Raw genomic sequence first — 18,488 nt, 5'->3', positions numbered from 1 at the left:
CCAGCATGCCACTCACATAGCACGCCGGGTGGAATTCTGCTCACCTTCCCTCGTGTCCAGTTTATGGGACCTGGGCATCATTTTTGAACACGGCGCAGCATCAGTGGTTAACTCGGCTTGCTGACAAAAAACCACTCGCTGGGTCCCCATAACGCCTTGACCACACATATCCACACCGGAACAGTCCTGGAATCATGGACGCAGTGGCCCTTCAGTTCCCTTGTGTAAGTACACAATGCTGCTTGCTGCAGCGGCGTTGTTTTCCAATGTAGGTGTGGTGGAACAGAGAGCTCCCAGTAACCTGGAAACAGAAGGGGAGCACCGCCGCACAACATGCGGTTCCGTGGCTGTCTTTGGTGAGAGCATTACGGGACTACCAGGCGAGTGGCAGAATGGGGGAAGCCACCTTTGACACACCCATGTAAGATAAACTTTATTGAACAAAGAAGTGCTGCCAACTCACATGAGTTTGATTTGGACTACCAATCCCAGGATACATTGCTGATACTCACCTGAGTTTGATTGTATTGATTGAAAGCAAAAGTAAAGGGTATTTATTGGCAAGTCACGCGTTGGCACTTCTTTGTTTGCAGCGAACCTCTGATGAAGGCGGAGCCAGAAACGCGTCAGGTGCTGCGGGCGCAGGCTGTGTGAAAGACCTTCCCTGACCCTATGAACGCCTAATGGGAGTGCTCCCTGCAAGTGGCAGTTCTGTGGACCTTAATGTATTCCGGCCAGCCAGGTCGGGGGGAGCACCGCCGCACAACATGCGGTTCCGTGGCTGTCTTTGGTGAGAGCATTACGGGACTACCAGGCGAGTGGCAGAATGGGGGAAGCCACCTTTGACACACCCATGTAAGATAAACTTTATTGAACAAAGAAGTGCTGCCAACTCACATGAGTTTGATTTGGACTACCAATCCCAGGATACATTGCTGATACTCACATGAGTTTGATTTGGACTACCAATCCCAGGATACATTGCTGATACTCACCTGAGTTTGATTGTATTGATTGAAAGCAAAAGTAAAGGGTATTTATTGGCAAGTCACGCGTTGGCACTTCTTTGTTTGCAGCGAACCTCTGATGAAGGCGGAGCCAGAAACGCGTCAGGTGCTGCGGGCGCAGGCTGTGTGAAAGACCTTCCCTGACCCTATGAACGCCTAATGGGAGTGCTCCCTGCAAGTGGCAGTTCTGTGGACCTTAATGTATTCCGGCCAGCCAGGTCGGGGGGAGCACCGCCGCACAACATGCGGTTCCGTGGCTGTCTTTGGTGAGAGCATTACGGGACTACCAGGCGAGTGGCAGAATGGGGGAAGCCACCTTTGACACACCCATGTAAGATAAACTTTATTGAACAAAGAAGTGCTGCCAACTCACATGAGTTTAATTTGGACTACCAATCCCAGGATACATTGCTGATACTCACCTGAGTTTGATTGTATTGATTGAAAGCAAAAGTAAAGGGTATTTATTGGCAAGTCACGCGTTGGCACTTCTTTGTTTGCAGCGAACCTCTGATGAAGGCGGAGCCAGAAACGCGTCAGGTGCTGCGGGCGCAGGCTGTGAGAAAGACCTTCCCTGACCCTATGAACGCCTAATGGGAGTGCTCCCTGCAAGTGGCAGTTCTGTGGATATATATATATATATATATATATATATATATATATATATATATAGCAACGCAAAGCCATTACGAACCAGAAACCAGGCCTTGGCCCATTCCAGTTTTGTAACATATCCACCTCTTTTTGTAAAAGAGACCCCAAAAAAAATAATCAACCAATCAAATTAGCCTCACCCTCTATAACCCTCCCGAGAGAACCTCAGACCTTCAGATGTTCGTAGCCGTAGTGCCACAGGGTAACCATAGAGATGCAGAAGGTAGAGCTTTCCCAGGGGAGGAGGGTGAGTCGCATGTGAATCTATGAATGTTTCAAAGAATGTGTGAGGAACTTAAGGAGGGATGAGAGGGGAAAGCTCACCGAATACTGAAACCGGTTCCTCGGGAACTACTTGGCCCACTGCAGCATCGCTGCGTGTCGAAGAATCCAAGCAGTAATGTCTGGTTAATGTATGGATACTCTTCCGGGTCGCTGCTCTGCAGATATCCCGGATAGGTACCCCAGCAAAGAGGGCTGTAGAGGAAGAGATTGCCCTCGTGGAGGGAGCACGGACCTTCCCCTGAAGGGGCTTCCCAGCTAATTGATGACAATATTGGATAGAGCTGGAAATCCAACGTGCAATCCCCTGTTAGAAAGGGGAAAACCTTTACGAGGAGCGCTGTAAGCCACAAAGACTTTCTGAAATCTTTAGTTCTTTGGAGATAGAACTTCAGGCAATGCTGAATGTCAAGTGAGTGAAGTGATCTCTCAGCCAGAGTCTTCGGTGGAGGGAAAAAAGTTTTAAGGACCACTGGTTCATTTAAGTGACAGTCCGAAGGCACCTTCGGGATGAACTTAGGGTTGGTACAAAGTACTACAATCTCATTCTTAAACTGAAGAAAAGGCTCCTGGATAGTGAGAGGCTGCAATTCACTAACCCTTCTAGCTGACGTCAAAGCAATAAGGGCTACCTTGCAGGACAGGAATTTTAGGTATGCTTTATGTATAGGTTCAAAGGGATGTTCCATGAGCTGAGTCAGGACCACATTACGGTACCAGAGTGGGGGAGGAGGCTTCACCGGAGGGAAAGCTTGAAAAAAGCCCTTTCATAAATTGCTTAATAATCCTTGCTGACCAGAGCAAAGGGCCTGAAGGTATCCTTCTAAAGCGAGAGATGGCCGCAAGATGAACTTTAATAGACGAGTTCCCCAGGCCAGCCTTTGCCAAGGAAAGGATGCAAGGTAGGATTTCATGTGCCTTAGAAGACAAAGGTTGAACTGATTCTCTGCACCAGTGACAAAACCTCTTCCACTTCATCCGGTAGGTTTTGTTTGTACTTTGAGCACGAGCCTGAGAAAGGATGTTTCTACATTCCGTGGAGAGCTTTAAGTCAAGAAACTCTGTGCTCAGGAGCCACGCCCCATACACGCAAAAGGTCCTCCAGTGTCTTCTGGTCCAGCTCCCACTGGTGGCTGGCTGACTTTAGCTTGCTTAGTGTGTCTGCTGTCTAGTTGATTCCCTGGGAGATTCTCCGCCTTTAGTGAGATCCCATGTAAGAACGCCCATTCCCAGACAACTTGAGCTTCCGCAGACAGCAGACAGGATCTTGTGCTGCCTTGCTTGTTGATATAATGCATGGCCGTAGTATTGTCTGTTCTTATTAGAAAAGATGAATGCTTTATTCTTGGAAGAAAAGCTTGTAAGGCCAGGCGAATCACTCCGAGTTCCAGAAGATTAATGTGCAAAAAACAATGATGATGCAGCCATCGACCACTTATTTGGAGGACCTGCAAGACAGCTCGCCAGCCCTCCAGAGATGCATCTGTTGCAATTATCTGAGGAGCTGGGATGACTATGAAGGAGAGACCCTGGGAAACGATCTCCTCGTAAATCCACCATGAAGCGGCTTCTTTCATCGGCACAGTGATCTTGATCATGTCCTCGAAAGATCCTTCCACTTGACGCCATTGTAAGTCCAGTTGCTCCTAAAAAGGATGCATAAGTAGCTTGTAGTGAGGACTTAGGGAATGCAGGACGATAGGGACCCCAGAAGGGACATGTAGAGGCGAACTGAAAGTGACCTTTTTAGAAGTAGATGGGCCATCAACATCAGTTTGGCTTGTCTTTCCTGTGAAGGATATGCCTGGTTTAGGGACGTGTCCAATATGGCTCCCAGGAATTTTGCGTTTTTGGATGGGCACAAATTTGACTTTGCTCTGTTGAGGGTAAGACCCAGACCCTTGAACAGTGTTGTACAAGCTACCACCGAATCCTCGGTTGCCGACTTGGTAGGAGCCTTTAGCAACCAGTCGTCCATCTAGGGTAAACCTAGTACTTCTGTTTTCTTAGGAACGCTGCTACTGGAGCTAGCATCTTTGTAAAGATCCTTGGTGCCCATCTGAGGCCGAAGAGGAGGACCTTGAACTGAAAGTGGCTCTTACTGTAAAGCGAAGGAACTTCCTGTGCGATGGATGGATGGGAACATGAAAATATGCGTCCTCCAAGTCCAAAGTGGGCATGAAATCTCCTGAATTTAAAAGTCGAAGTATGTCCTGCAAGGAGATCATTCGAAAATACTGTTTGATGAGATGGGTATTGAGCTCCCTCACATCCAGAATTGGGGGCCACTTTTACAGTCTTTCGAACTAGAAAGAACCGGGAGTAGAACATCTCTCCTCTTTGGGAGAAAAGGATCCGTTCTATGGCCCCTTTCTGCAGCATTTGTTGGACTTCTAGGGGCAGGAGACAAAGATGCTTTGTTAAGCTGGAGCGAGGGGGGGGGGTTGGTTGGAGGAGGATAAACAAATTCAAACGTGTGGCCGAATTGGATTATATTGAGCACCCAACGATCAGAGGTTATCCGTTGCCAATTTTGGAAGTATAGGGAGATCCTGCCCCCCTGAGGTGTTTGATGAGGGGGAGGAACAGTGGTCAGAGCCCACAAGCCGCTATTGACGCCATGTGTAATCCTTGTTCTGACGTCCTGCGCTTCCTCTGGGTGCCGATTTCGAATACGTTGTGGACTGATCCTGCCGCTGGTTGTATTGTGGACAGTAAGACAGCAAGGCAGGTGTATAGGAGGAGTACCGATATTGCTGGTAACCTCCTCTGTATGAAGGGAGACCTCTACCCCTTGCTCCCCGAAAAGGGACCTTGCGGTATTGAAGCATCTCCAACGACCTTGCCGTGTCTTTCTTAATATCTTGGAGCACATCATCTATGTGCTTACCAAAGAGCACCTCTCCATCGAATGGAAGGTCCAAAATGTTGTTCTGAATCTCAGGTCTAAACGAGGTTGCTCAAAGCCATCCCTGGCGACGAAGGTCTGATGCCCCAGCCAGGGCAGGGAACACAGTTGTTGTAATATCCATTGCATAATCAATCACCTCAGAGGAGGCCCGCTCTCCTTCCTGGAGGATCTTTCTGGCTTCGGCCTTGCTGTCTTCAGGCAGTTGGTCTAGGTAGGGAGAGAGATCACTACACATCTGTCAGTCGTAGCACCCCAAAATGGCTAAAGCGTTAACCGCTTTGACGAGCAGGCTTGACATGGATGAAAACCTCGTGCCTGCCTTCTTTATCCAGAGGTGTTAGAGGAGCTGCTGGATATTTTTACTTCCTCTGCGCTGCCTGTGAGATAAAGGAGTCCGGTTTTGGCTGACTCACCAGCCGAGTCAGGCTATACTTCAGGGCTTTATATTTCTTCTACAGCCGAGGAAGCACCGGGACCACCGTGGCTGGGGTCTTCATGACTTTCAACCCCACTTCCCATACATGATTGACAATGGGAATTGTCCTTACAGACTTCTTAAAATGTTCCTTAATGTCATATAAGAAGCACTCAGACTGGACAGAAGGCATAGGCAGATCAAACCATTTGGCTACCCTTTCTAGCAGATTGTGGAAACCTCCTATGTCCCCAGGAGGAGAATCTACTAGAACCGGTGGAGGGGAAGCCGGGATAGGAGTAATATAATAATCCCATTCTCTATGTGGGTCCGGGAGATCTGTCTCCCCCTGGTCCTCATCCGAGGTATCATCCTGGATAAGGGAAGCATCTGGTGGTGGATCTTCTATCAATTGCAGTGGCGGTGGTAGCGGCAGAGGGGTGGGAGGACCCGCAGGTGGACCAGCAGGAACTGAGGCATGTTCCTGAGCCAAAGAGGATGTTGGAAATCTCAGTTTATAGTCAGAGAGCATGAACTTCAAGTCTGAAATCAAGGAGGATGGCATACAGACCATCTCCTCCTGATAACCTCTATGGCAGTCCTGGGGAGGATCATAGTCCTGTTCTTCACCATATACATCTTCAGAGTCCAGATCTTGGCACTTAACGTGCAGTTCTGAAGGGCTATGTGCATAACCAAATGGACTTTCCTCATCCGAATCTTCTTCCTCTAGGAGGTGAATAGGTAGCAAAGGTGTCACTTTGCTGGGTGAAGTGAGCTCAGGAGTTATGACGCTTCCTAATAATTTCCCCAGAAATTCTCTCTGGTCGACGAGGTCATCAACGGTATCATAGACAATGTAGATGTTGCCATGAACTGTGCCGTCCCCGATACAGTCATCATTACAGTCGATGCCGTTGCCGTAGTCGCCATTATCACCACGGCCGCCGTCGTCATTCTTGCCGTATATCGTGGCACTATATTATTCTTTCATATCTACTGTGGTCCCCCATTTGAGGAACCTTAACATCCATTATTGTTTGTTTAGGTATTAATCCTTGCCAGTTTAACCACGGAGCTCCTCTAAAATCAGAACATTAACTACTATTTTTTAATCATATTGCAATTTCATATTTGACCATATAAGGTGAGGAATCTTCTATCTACTGATATCCATATCACTGAGGGTATCTATAACGTTCTGATCTACCACATCTTTGGACTTCTGTACTTGTCTTCTACCCTCCGATAAGAATAAATACCTTAAATAATGGTCTTTGCATATCCAGGATGTTTGTTGTTATATCTCCGTTCTTGTGTCTTTAGGTACGTTTTTGCCATGCTATTTTTTTTAAGAGTTGGTAATAAAGTTTAACATATATAGGAACAATTTCAACGGTTTGTTAATGTGTCAGCCCTTTGTCTCGTGTTATATATAAAAAAAATAGTGTTACTCCTATATAAAAAAGAAAAATTGTTAAACTAGTGTTTTCTTTATGTTTGGATTAGAGGTCATCTATGAAAAATATATGTAATGTTGAAATTCTAAGTTATGTTCGTCAGTCTCTCATTTCTTTGTCGCTTATGTGTTTTATTTTATTTGTTATTGCCCTGATGAGGTTCCAAAAGGTTCTAACTTTGGGGAACGAAACGGGTTGGCTGTTTTAAGACCTATTTTGAAATAAAAGAAGAGATTAAAATAAATTACAACGACTACGTGTTTTGTGTTCGGTGCACCTCCTATTGCTTAAAGTACTTTGGAAATCTGTAACCAGTGGCACCAAAAGGTGACAGGTGCCGGAGTTTTGTGCACGAGCACTCTTATACAGTGTACAGCAGCAAAGATATAGAGATAGTGCTACCCATTAAGTCCGTCACCTTGCTTTGGTCATTCTCGCCGTCGAAATCTTAGTTGTCACCGCTGACCCAGTATTCGCCGTCGACTATGGATGTTGTGTGGTCGTTGAAGGCAAGGAATCTCTGCAACGAACCAGTCGCCAGAGCAGACTGAGGAGACTGTACCTTTTCACTGCACGTCGACGATGACTGTTTCTTCACCATCGACATCTTAGTCAACGGTGGGACGTTTTTAGCTTGTTTTCCCTCGGAAGGAACAGAAGAGTTTTTTGAAGGCTTTCCTTCCTTCAGGAGGAGAAGATGGAGGCACAGAGCTCGATTTCCTCGCTGCAGTGTCTCCCGTTTTAAGTCCTTCCCTCTCCTTTACACCACTGTGAGGACATTTGCTTGGACTTAGCCCGTCAGACACGAGAGGTCTTTTTAGATGCTTTCCCAGGACGGTCTTCTGAAGAAGGGCCAGATCTCACCCTTTTTAGTGATCTCCTGGAGGACGAAGCTGATGAGGCCTCATCACTATCGTCACTGGAGACCAGCTTAGCTTCTGGATCCAGGTCAGGAGACGTCCCTCAAAGCTTTGGTGAAAATAGTACGGCATACCTTGCAATCTTTGGCCTTGTGATCTAGATACAGGCAATAGATGCAGTGCTTGAGAGGGTCATCCACGTAGAGCCTCTTTTTAGAGCAGGTGGCACAAGCTTTAAAAAGGCCTTTTAGGTCTCACCTGAGCACTGGCAAGACATTTAGTAGCTGCTTAGAAAAGTGCTACTTTACCAGCCACCGGCTTACTATCACGCGTGTGATGTGCACAGCTGCCATTTGGCGTCTTTTATTGCACGTGTGAAGGGCCTCCCTTACCCCCCTCCCTTCTACCACTCCCTCCTTGTCAGCTTCTTGTATGGTGCGAGCTAACTTGTAGCCGTTTCACTTTCATTATTTGCACTCCCTCCTTGTTATTCATGTTATGCTCACCGGTCCACCCTTCGACACGCTAAGCGCCCGCATACAACCCTTATTCACCAATATTGAGGCACGAAAAACACCCGCTTTTCAAATCCTTGCAGTCTTATTTTTATCTTCCGTATATGTGATTCACAATGCTTGCTGTGCGTTAATGGCTTGCAGCGTACAAAACGGACTAGCACACCAACAACGAGGTAAGATTGCTTGCCTGTATGCTGCCTTCTTATTAACCCCCACCTCCAGAACACATTGCACTCTCACGCGCACCCCCAACACTTTCACAGTGTGTAACAAAATGTGCAACAGCCGGTAACTCTACCAGCAGACTTACGTTCTTAATTACAGTGGCTGTGGTTTTTTTTTTAACACTTCAGTCTTCCCAATCAGTACTTGTACATGTCAGGTTTGGTGAGTCAAGTATGTCAGAATTGACATACTGACTTGTCTCAATGCATTTATATAGTATACGGACTGTACCTTATTAGGGTCTCAAAGTATTGTCTTCCAGAATTTACTCATATCTGTAAAGAATGCCTCTATTCTGTGGCCAGAGAATACATTTGTTGAGGACAGAGGACGAGGAATCATAGAATGAGGACGAACGTGTGTGTTAACTTTTATCCTCGGTCCCTTTGTTTTTTTTAAAGTTTTTTTTTTTTTTTTTAAAGGTTTTCTGTGTTTTGTGCTTGGACTATTCATGGTGAACATATTGTATTCTACACCTTAAGAGGGTTGGGGTCCATATCTCTAAGCTAGGGACTTCTTTACTTTCGGACCTTCAGCCATTGGCTTGCTGATATTGTCATTCACCCGTTGGTTTAGCCTGAGGAATATTTTGGCATCAGTGTTTTTCTTTTGGCTGCATAGGTGTGCCTTACGCTTCCATCAGAGTTCTTGAGCAACTAATTTACAGTCCAGACGCAGTCCTGTAAAACTGGGGAGTGAACATTGACAAAAAGCAGAGTGCGTCGCCTGCTTCAGGGAAGCTGCGCTTTATATTTTAGCATTCTTTTGCCCATTCCTTTTCTCCGATCGAGTGTGCACTTTCCAGTGCCCCAGGACAAAAGTAGGGAACTACTAAAGTACTGCCGTAGCAGCACGTACTCTATGGTCCCCCCAGGCAAAAGCAGGCACCCACTTCTAGTGGCCTTTTTTCAGTGTGCGTGCTGAATAGCAAGCAGCATGGAAAATGAGGAAAATCTGCGCCTGGCTACTGGTCTGAGCCTTTTTTCTGCAACCATTTTAAAATGCTGCTCTCCTCTTTCATAATTAAATTGGGATGGAGAGCCACTACGCCAAAAGTATTATGGTGTGGGGAATGATTTTTTCTTCTTATGACTTTTCCCTTGGTTGTTCCATTCAATTTGCTTGCAAGCCTGCTTCCGGTTACATCGCCCAGACCTCTGTTATTTTTTTATATTATTTTGAAAAACATTGTTTTTAGGCTTGTTGGGTCAATTGTATCAACTGACTCGGAACAATAACAGACTTCACCATGGCAAACCTAAGCTTAGCCGCTCTGAGTTCTATCGCATTAGTTTATCCTTCTCCCTCCTTTTCTTGCTGTTGTACACTCACTCCTTCAGCTGATCTGTCTTTCCCACCTACACTAGTCTGGCTTCTATAGCGCCTTCATCCTGCTCCAAGCCAAGCCCTCGCAACACTGTATGTTGTGTCTCCTCCCCGTAACGGGGGTGTGGAATTTATTAAAATATCTACTTGTCCGTGGGCAGGTTGCTTTATAAATCTACTTGTCCTGTAACAAAATCCACTTGTCCCTTTGGTGCCATGTAGTGCTGCCACAAATTATGGCAGCAATCGCATTATATAAGAGCTCTTGTATAGCCTCTCTGATTATACCAGGGCATTTACCATAGTAATGTTTAAATACTAGTAATCATTTTATGTTGCCACGTTTCCGGAGATCTACATACTAGGACTGATGATGGTGGTAAGCAGTAGTTCCAGGGTTGGAATGCCCTTTTGAGTCTGTGCAAACCTACTAACTTGCATGTTTTAAGGGTTTTCAACAAATTTTCTCTAATCTGTCCCATACTGAGAAATGTTGGAAATTTACTCCTAAGTGTGGCAGACGTAAACCTTCTTTCAGAGTTGGGAAAAAAGTAGTTGGAGGGAAAATGAACTTTCAATCAGCCAGGTTTTCAAATGAGCAAATCTACACATGCATTTTTGCTCATGCTGAAATGCAGTTCACAAATATTTTGTAGAAGTACAATTTCTTACCCTACTAATGTAAATTCTTGCGAATTTAGGAAAGCCATATACCAAAGGTGCACTTTTGAGACTTTCTTTAATTATTGGGCCCCTAATTTGGTCTGGCTTTAACTATGGCCTTTTGTGTTTATTCAAATTCTCTCTCTCTCAGAATCAGCTGGCTTCACTGTGAGTGACCGCATTCTGCTCTTTCACAAGGAGCATATCGGTACACAAAGTAGTTTTGTTCAGTTCCAGTAACTAATGTGGCAATGTGTGCTTTTTTTTTTTTTTTAGACCAAAAATAATTTTTGCGTTTGCCAATGTTTGTTATAATGGTGAGGGACCGGCAGCTCTCACATCAATGAGGTTTTACAAAAGCCATGCCAAAACAAGTCACGCATTGACAAACTAAAATGCTGACCACCAATGTCAGTCAGACCTACTGGCTTTGCCAAGGCTTGTTTATTTTTGTTTCCCATAATCTTATTGAAACTGGTTACACAAATTTTCAAATATGAATATTTTGGGGAAATACTAGCATGCATCAACACATTTTACGAAATGATGCTGCAAAGAAATGGTACCTGAAATTTTACAATAGTTTAGCAAAATGTTTTTTTCCCTACTTTCATTTTTTAGGAGCATTTCATATTGAAAGCAAAGAATCATTAATCTTGCTTTCAAGCTTCTGCAAATATTTGCATCTAATCAGAGAGCATTCTGTGAGCATCATGCATAGCCTCATGTTGCTAAACTTTGAAACTGTGTGAACACATTTTCATACTGGAACCACTGTCAGTAGTGCAGTCAGAACGTACATTTACTTAGCGCGCTCACCCTAATAATAAAGGCTTTCAAATAATGAAACATAAATACAAGTTTGAACAGCAGTAACACATGCACACAAATATTAACTTAACTACAGGCAGTACCCTTCCCTGATTCTTAATGTGGTACTGGAAACTGGCAGGCAAAGGGTTTGTGCTGCAGGGGTTGGGCCTACTTGCCCCAAGGACAAAATACACATTTAAACTTGTTGCCCTTGACCCCAAACAATATGTCCTGGGCGTCGGGCTATAGGAATTCCACATCCCTGCCGTAAGCACAATAATTATTGACCGCAATGCAACAGCAGGCTCTTACGTAAATAAACAAGCATTGGCATAGCCAATAGATCTCGCCTTTGAGACCTTATAAGTGTTTAGCCATGCAACAGTGGATGTTGTTGCACCAAAGATATTGTGCTGCATAACTAAATACTTCTAAGGTCCCAAAAGCGAGACTATTGGCTATGCCAATGCTTGTTTCTCTTTGTCAGTCATGTTGGAAAGAGAAGAACTCGAAGCTGTAGAAGTTGTTGAAGAAAAAAACAGTTGAAAAACCCTCAAGAATAATGGAACAGTGGAGACTCCCTAGCACAACGAGCAGTAGAAAATCTGAAGGTCTAAGGTTCTCTCAGGAGGGTTCTAGAGGGTGAGGCTAATCTGATTGGTTGTTGATTTTTTTTGGTCTCTTTTACAAAAAGATGTGGATATGTTGCAAAACTGAAATGGGCCTAGGCCTGGTTTCTGATTTGTAATGGCTTTCCATTGCTATTTTTATGTATAAACACACCGGGGACTCCCATCTCAACGGCGGGGAATGATTCAAGCATGTGAATCTATGAAAGTTCCAATCCTGGAGTAACACGCTTTTTTTTCCACATCAAAAGACTATCCGATAGCATGGTTTACCACTTTTTTAGATACACTTTCACTTGGTCACTGATCAACACAAATCACAATTCAAACAACCATGGAATTTATTTACAGCACATGGCAGCAGTCAGGATTTGGAAAGTCAATGCAATTCCAGTACATTCCCATTGAAGAATATTCAAGATCAACTTATTTAAAACTTTCAGCTACATAAGCCTTTCATACAACTGTATACATACAGCTCATTAAACATAGTAGCAGCTTTAACGAAGAAAGGGGGAAAACAGAAAAATCAAGCTAAATCAACAAATAAACAAGAAACAACTGTAAGGTGATGGGCTACATGGCTCATTTAGTATAGATTCAGTTCTTTGAATATGGCTGCAGAGGAATTAAGGAAGGGCTCGGGGTATTTGAAATACAATGAGTTCCAACACGGAAGACTTTATTTCCAGATTTGTACTTCTCCATTAAGTAATCTACCAAATTCCCCATTCCACAGCCACACATGATGCAGTCATTTTTGCCATCTGAACCCACCAAGGGCTATTCAAGTCCTGGCACCAAACTGCATTTTGCCCAACTTTCTTACTCAGGCATGCAAGGGTCTCATTTCACTGGACCTTTAAGGGTTCTTTTTTTAAATATAGGCGTTCTGAAACATCGGTGAGTACCTTTGGTTGTTCATTTGGGTTGTGAGCATTTGATCCAAAGGTGTTGCCATATTCTTTTTTGTTTGCTTATGCCTTCCAGTATCATCTCTTGATCTCGGCCTGGGAGGTTTCAATGATAATTTGAATGATTGTCTGTCTATCTGCTAAATTGTTTAGCCACCTTGCTCCCTCATCTACCCTCCCCTTTGTTTTCAGTATCCTCATCCTTTGGTTTCTTTCAAGGATCACCAAAATCGACAGCAGGCACTAGCAGCCTTTCGACTCCGATATGATTTATGCTTGAAGGGACAGGGATGTCTCTTCTTGTTTCCCAGGTCGTGGGATGAGCATACTTCCAGTATTGTGTGCTATTCCATGGAACAACTACAATATTTGAATTTATTTTAGAAGATGTGGTCCTAGTTGCAGCCTGCTTTATGTCTATATAATGTCTATGTTGTGGGCAAGTGTTTTCAAAAGCTTCTTCACGTTATTCCAGTACTCTTTTCCATGTGTATCTCACCTTCGTTCCATGTGCCTTTTCCTGACAAGGTCAGGCTGCTTTCAGTGCTTGTGGTATCCATAGATTAATCTTTGTGGCAGACACACCACTGCCCTGCTGCTAGGGGACATCTAAGACTCTGGTTCCTCTCTTTGACAGACAGATCATATACTCTCTCCTGGTCATTTCTTGGTAGTCTCTCCTTGAATCGGATTTCATTGTGACTGCCTTCTACATAAATGTGTACCTAAACACGACCAGGGCTGAAGCATTAAAGATAAAGCCTACAAAATAATGTTTCAGATAAGTTCATAAAAGTGTAGAATATAACAAATATCCTTACCTCCGGAAGGACATTCTTGTTGCCTTCCAGGAGAAGATTTGCATAAATAGACTGGGCAAATAAGCTGTGCGAGCCAAGCAGCATGCCCAGGAGGTTCGTTAAAACTGTCTGAGCTGCCAACTTCGACTCAGCTTCAGTTTGAGTCTCTAATTCATTTTCCTTCATGCATCAACATACAAAGTGGCATGGAAACATAAAGGCCGACAGGCACCCAACCAAATCAGAAGCCATAAAATCAAACTGGAGGACAATGTCAACAAACGCACAGTACACACATCATCTAAAGAGTGCAGAACTACAAAGCACAGCTGTCTCCATTTGCACTGCGAACCTTGTATGAAATGGTCCTTCCAAAGTTTAGTCCAAATATAACTTTTCCCGAAATGTATATGCAGATGGAAACCTATGATTGATCCGTGAACGGCAGTCACACAACGACAGGCCAATCACACTTATCCTGAAGATCTAGCACAGATCTAGCCATTTGGATTAATGCTAGGCACACCCTGCTTTCGTTCCTTATGGAGTCTGGCCAGGCTGGGCTCTCCTCCGACACACCTAGGACACCTCTTAAGGTCTGACTATTGGTATAGGACTGTGAAGCTCAGGTTGCGATGACTAGCACCAAGTCATGCATGATGCATGTAACATGCAACACAATAGCACTTATATAAGTGGGTATTAAGATTGCATTAAAGGCGAGAGAGCTGTTAAGATGAAAAAGTATACCGCATCAGGAATATTGGTACAAAGGGCAGATCAACCAGCGGAAAAATTCATTTGCATTATCTGATGTGCTTCTCTAGATTTTAAGTATTCGTTATACAGTGGTACTCACCAGATCAACAGTATGGTGGAGTTGAGATATGGCATCCTGACTCCTGGATTTTGCATCTCTAACACGGTTTAAGGCTTGCTGATATGCACGCTTGCGAACTTTAGCAGACAGGGACCCCAGTCTAACATAGCAATTTGGCTTTTGCGTTGTCGCATGAAATTCTTCATTATTTGTATATTCTGGTAAACAAAAAAAATCCAGATGTTAAGCATCCACTGTATCACCACTACCGCTTTACCTCAAATTTTGCACTGGTATAAAAACACAACTCCCCTTGCCACCAACAGATGATCTTCAAACTCAAAGAATATCAGTCTTAGAAACCTTTTTAAACATCTCCTTTTAAGAAGAAATTAGAGGGAGTAGTTATCCTTCAACACCATCTAAACTGCACATTTAACCTCCTACAAACCCATAGTAGTACATTCATATTCGTCTGGAAGCTTATGTGGACACTTCTAGTAAAGGAAAGGTAAAGAAAATACATATTGTTTTTTGGCAGTTAATAGCAGCATAAGGGGTACTTACCCAACTCTTCCTCTGTTAATGGAAGATACTGATCTATTAGAGTCTCAGACTTGGTCAATGCTGTATCTACACCACTGTTCATAATTTGAACAACGTGACTTCCCAGCACAGTGCTAATGCTACCATTCACGGCAGCCTTTGTCATTTCCACGCTCCCATGCACTGCTTCTTTGGTCTTGACAACCACTCCAGTGATTTTATGAGCCACAGTATCTTTGGCGCCAGTTACTGTGCTGGACAAGACATCTTTGGCACCAACCACAATATCCGAAGCTTTGGAAACGATCTGTTGGAATGAAAGGGAAAAAATTAATCTCTATAATGAATAATTCACCAACAAATAATTTATGCTTTGAATACCATTAGTAAATAATAGATTCCAGATGTAGCAATCTGTTACATAGGTATTGGAAACATGTAACAAAATGGATAGAAAACCAAGGTTTCAAGACACAAAGATCGCTTGGCAAAATTACTCGGTCATGTATAAAACATTTTAAACCAAAGAAAGACATCCAAGTAACGTTATAACAAATGTATTTAATTCCGAATTTCAATCCATGTCTCAACCACCCAACTAACAGTCTTGCTTCTTCGTCCCTGGTTATTTACAACACACTGCAATAGTCCCCTCATTAAGTCTTCATCCACCACCATTGCTACCTCTGTAAACACATTACCTGGTCAGATGGCTGATGAAGAATCGGTAGTTTCTCTTCAATTTTGTCCAGACCAATACATGCATAGGTATTTGCAACTGCAACTAAAAATTCAAAAATTACTTGAGTGACTCGACCTGTCTTAACGACAGCAGCTATTCCCATTTACACGGGCCAAGTCTACTTAAATGTCAAGTAAACATACAAGACATGACCTGTTTTGCTTTCAGTTGCTGGGACGCCAGACAATAAGATAATTCCTTTTCAGCAAGCGCAGTTTTCAAATTCCAAAGCACAAGGAAAATGGCATTCAAAAGTTAACAAACCAAACTAGAACACCAAAGGATAAAAAGCAACAGTAAATTCAGTAAGTTTGAAATACCCCCCAAAGGGTGGACAAAAGCAATAAAGAAAATGCCTACAGCAATGCAAACACGTTAGCAAGCACTGGCAAAGCATATAGATCAGGCGCTGGACAAGTGTTCTGGCGTGGTCAGTGCTTGCTTTGGTATGGTAAAACATTGTTGGGGGAGCTGCTAGGCCCTAGTGAAAAGTTGTGCGATTCCAATTTCTCTTCTACCAACTACTAGCAAACATCTCTGGACAGTAGTTCCCTTCATTGCCCATACTGCCATGGAAAGGCATGCTTTTTTTTTTCTTCAGACAAAAGAATGTATGCTTATATATAAAGACTAAAAGCATGCATTAAATAAGCAAAAAAAGAGGTGTCATATGGTTTCAAAGAACACACGAGGGAGCGACACAAAAAATGGAAAGAACGGCCACTTTCAGGACGTTTTTTTAGGAAGGCCCTCACTCACCACCTGGTGGTGACATGCTTCATCATTGGGCCCCACTGAAGAGGCCGAATGCCTCTTCAGTGTGCTTCGACGCCAGATCTACTGCGGAGCAGGATATGGGAGTTTAAGGTGTGCAGTGAAAAAATAAACTAAATTGTGGTGAGGGGATTAAAGAATGTCTTTAGTGTATCAGGAAATGATTTACTAAGTGATCACTTAGGACATATTATTAAAATTAAGTGTAGGAAGGTGGTCCATAAGTTAATTGTGTGGTTATTTCCTTAGTCAGTCAACATGTTTCTGCCTCTGAAACGGTGTACATTTACCAGGCATTCGTCAGGACTATATAGGTGTACTAAACCCTGGCGGTATGGGCACACTAAGGCCCACCTTACCTTGGGGCGTGTACGTGTGAAAAAAATATAAAAGTGAGAAAGTGCGAAAAATAGGAAGAGAAAATGTCTTTCTATTAACTCCTGGTTTAGGAGGCTTCCTTCATTAAGGTTTCTGCACTTTTATGGTGCAACAGGGGTACAACCATGGGTCACAGGAGGGGGGTGGTAGCGTAATTGGCACACCGCCCTCGACGCTAGGCACCCTCAGTATACCTGCATTACCCTCATACTGGACCCACAAATACAATGTACAGATTTCCTAGGGAGGAGCACTAACTAGATGGGTCAACTATTGCTGTTCCCTGGAACAGGAGAGGTATCTCCAGCCGCGGTCGGCAGTAGGAGTTCCTGCAGGGCGGTGACGTGGGGAGAGGGAGGGGCAGGGTGGGGGTTAGTAATGTATGGAATACGGAGTTTAACAGGTAAGTAAACATATAAATAAATAAAACGAATTTCGTTGCGCGCACTGCATCGCATTTGGTGATGCAGTGCACGCAACAAAATTCGTTTTATTTATTTATAAAACATTTTATTTTTCAGAACCAGATAAAACAGGTACAAACAAAAAAAAAGTAGTCGAAATACGATAATATTGTACAATAAACAATTACTTCCATGTTTGATTTGTTTTCATTCTCATATTGAGAGGAAGAGTGAAATAAAAGTGAAGAAAACGATAAAAAAAAGAAAAAAAAAGAAAAGAAATGAAAAGAAAAGAAAAAGGGCAATGAATAGACATATAAAACGACATATTAGAGTAAGTCATGATCATACTATCCCACTGTGCTAAGCCTCTTCCTCCAATTAGTGATGGGTTGCCAGATCGCCATACCACGCATAGCAGATCTTAGCCCTCTGGTGGCATAGATGGCACTTTCCTGATTGAAGACCCCGAGAAGACGTGCTAACCACATTTGAAAACTCGGTGGATCTGAGTCTTTCCACCGTGCTGCTAGTATTACCCTGAGGACTGCCGAGCTTATAAAAAGCATGTCCTCTTCTTCCCTGCTCAGGTTTAGTGTATTATCAGTGCTTAGCAGATACAGAGTAGGGGAGTTGGGTATTTTATGGCCAAACACTTCTTCCCAGAATTCACAGATCATTTTTTTAATAAGTGTTAATTGGTCGCATTCACAGAACATGTGAATAAGCGTTGCAGGGCCTTTAAGACATCTGGGGCAGTGATCGTTCTCTCTTTTGCCCCAGGCATATAATTTGGCCGGAGTATAGTATAGATTATAGATAGTTTTATAGGTCTGGGCTTTTAAACTAGCTGACATAAGTAATCGTGATGATAGGCAGAGACTCATGTCAATAGCTACATTCGGATTGTCAAGTCTGTCTGCCCACGCAGTTTCTGTATGTTCTAGATCATCTTGTACCTTATCCAGTAGTTGACCATAGATTGTACCTATTCTTGCTGTTCTTTTAGCGATAATTTCAATTTTCTCAGAGTTGATATTAGGGTTCTTATGTTTGAGCATACTATGAATCTGCAAATATTTAAAGTAGTGCCCATTTGGAAGATGACATTTTTGTTGTAGATCTGTAAAGGTATAAGCCTCATTCGCACCCAGAAGGTCGCCAACTGAGGTAATTCCTACAGAATGCCATTTCTTTGCGATAACATCACTCCCTAGTTCGGGAAGAAGGTTAGAATGCCATAGGGGAGAATACCTATTAAGCTTTGGGATGTGCATATAATTCGTAATCCTTAACCAGATTGTCCAGGCACTCGTGATAACTTTGAATTTATTTTTCTTGTAATAG

General features: G+C 43.4%; 1 protein-coding gene across 3 annotated transcripts in view; it reads right to left on the bottom strand.

The window, feature by feature from the left end:
* Positions 1–18,488, bottom strand: part of LOC144818494 (perilipin-2-like) — a 130,034-nt gene that overhangs the window by 103,436 nt on the left and 8,110 nt on the right. For all 3 annotated transcript variants that reach the window (XM_078675967.1, XM_078675968.1, XM_078675966.1), the window contains exons 4-6: positions 15,545–15,627; positions 14,865–15,150; positions 14,337–14,515 (exon numbers count right to left, since the gene is read on the bottom strand). In XM_078675967.1, the coding sequence (XP_078532093.1) occupies positions 14,337–14,515; positions 14,865–15,150; positions 15,545–15,627 (548 nt within the window). The remainder of the gene's footprint in view (positions 1–14,336; positions 14,516–14,864; positions 15,151–15,544; positions 15,628–18,488) is intronic.

Source organism: Lissotriton helveticus, chromosome 2_1 (genome assembly GCF_964261635.1).
Source record: "Lissotriton helveticus chromosome 2_1, aLisHel1.1, whole genome shotgun sequence".
In the NCBI taxonomy this organism is placed as follows: Eukaryota; Metazoa; Chordata; class Amphibia; order Caudata; family Salamandridae; genus Lissotriton; species Lissotriton helveticus.
Note: the sequence above shows the minus strand (reverse complement) of the source record. Positions and strands in the feature narration are given on the sequence as shown.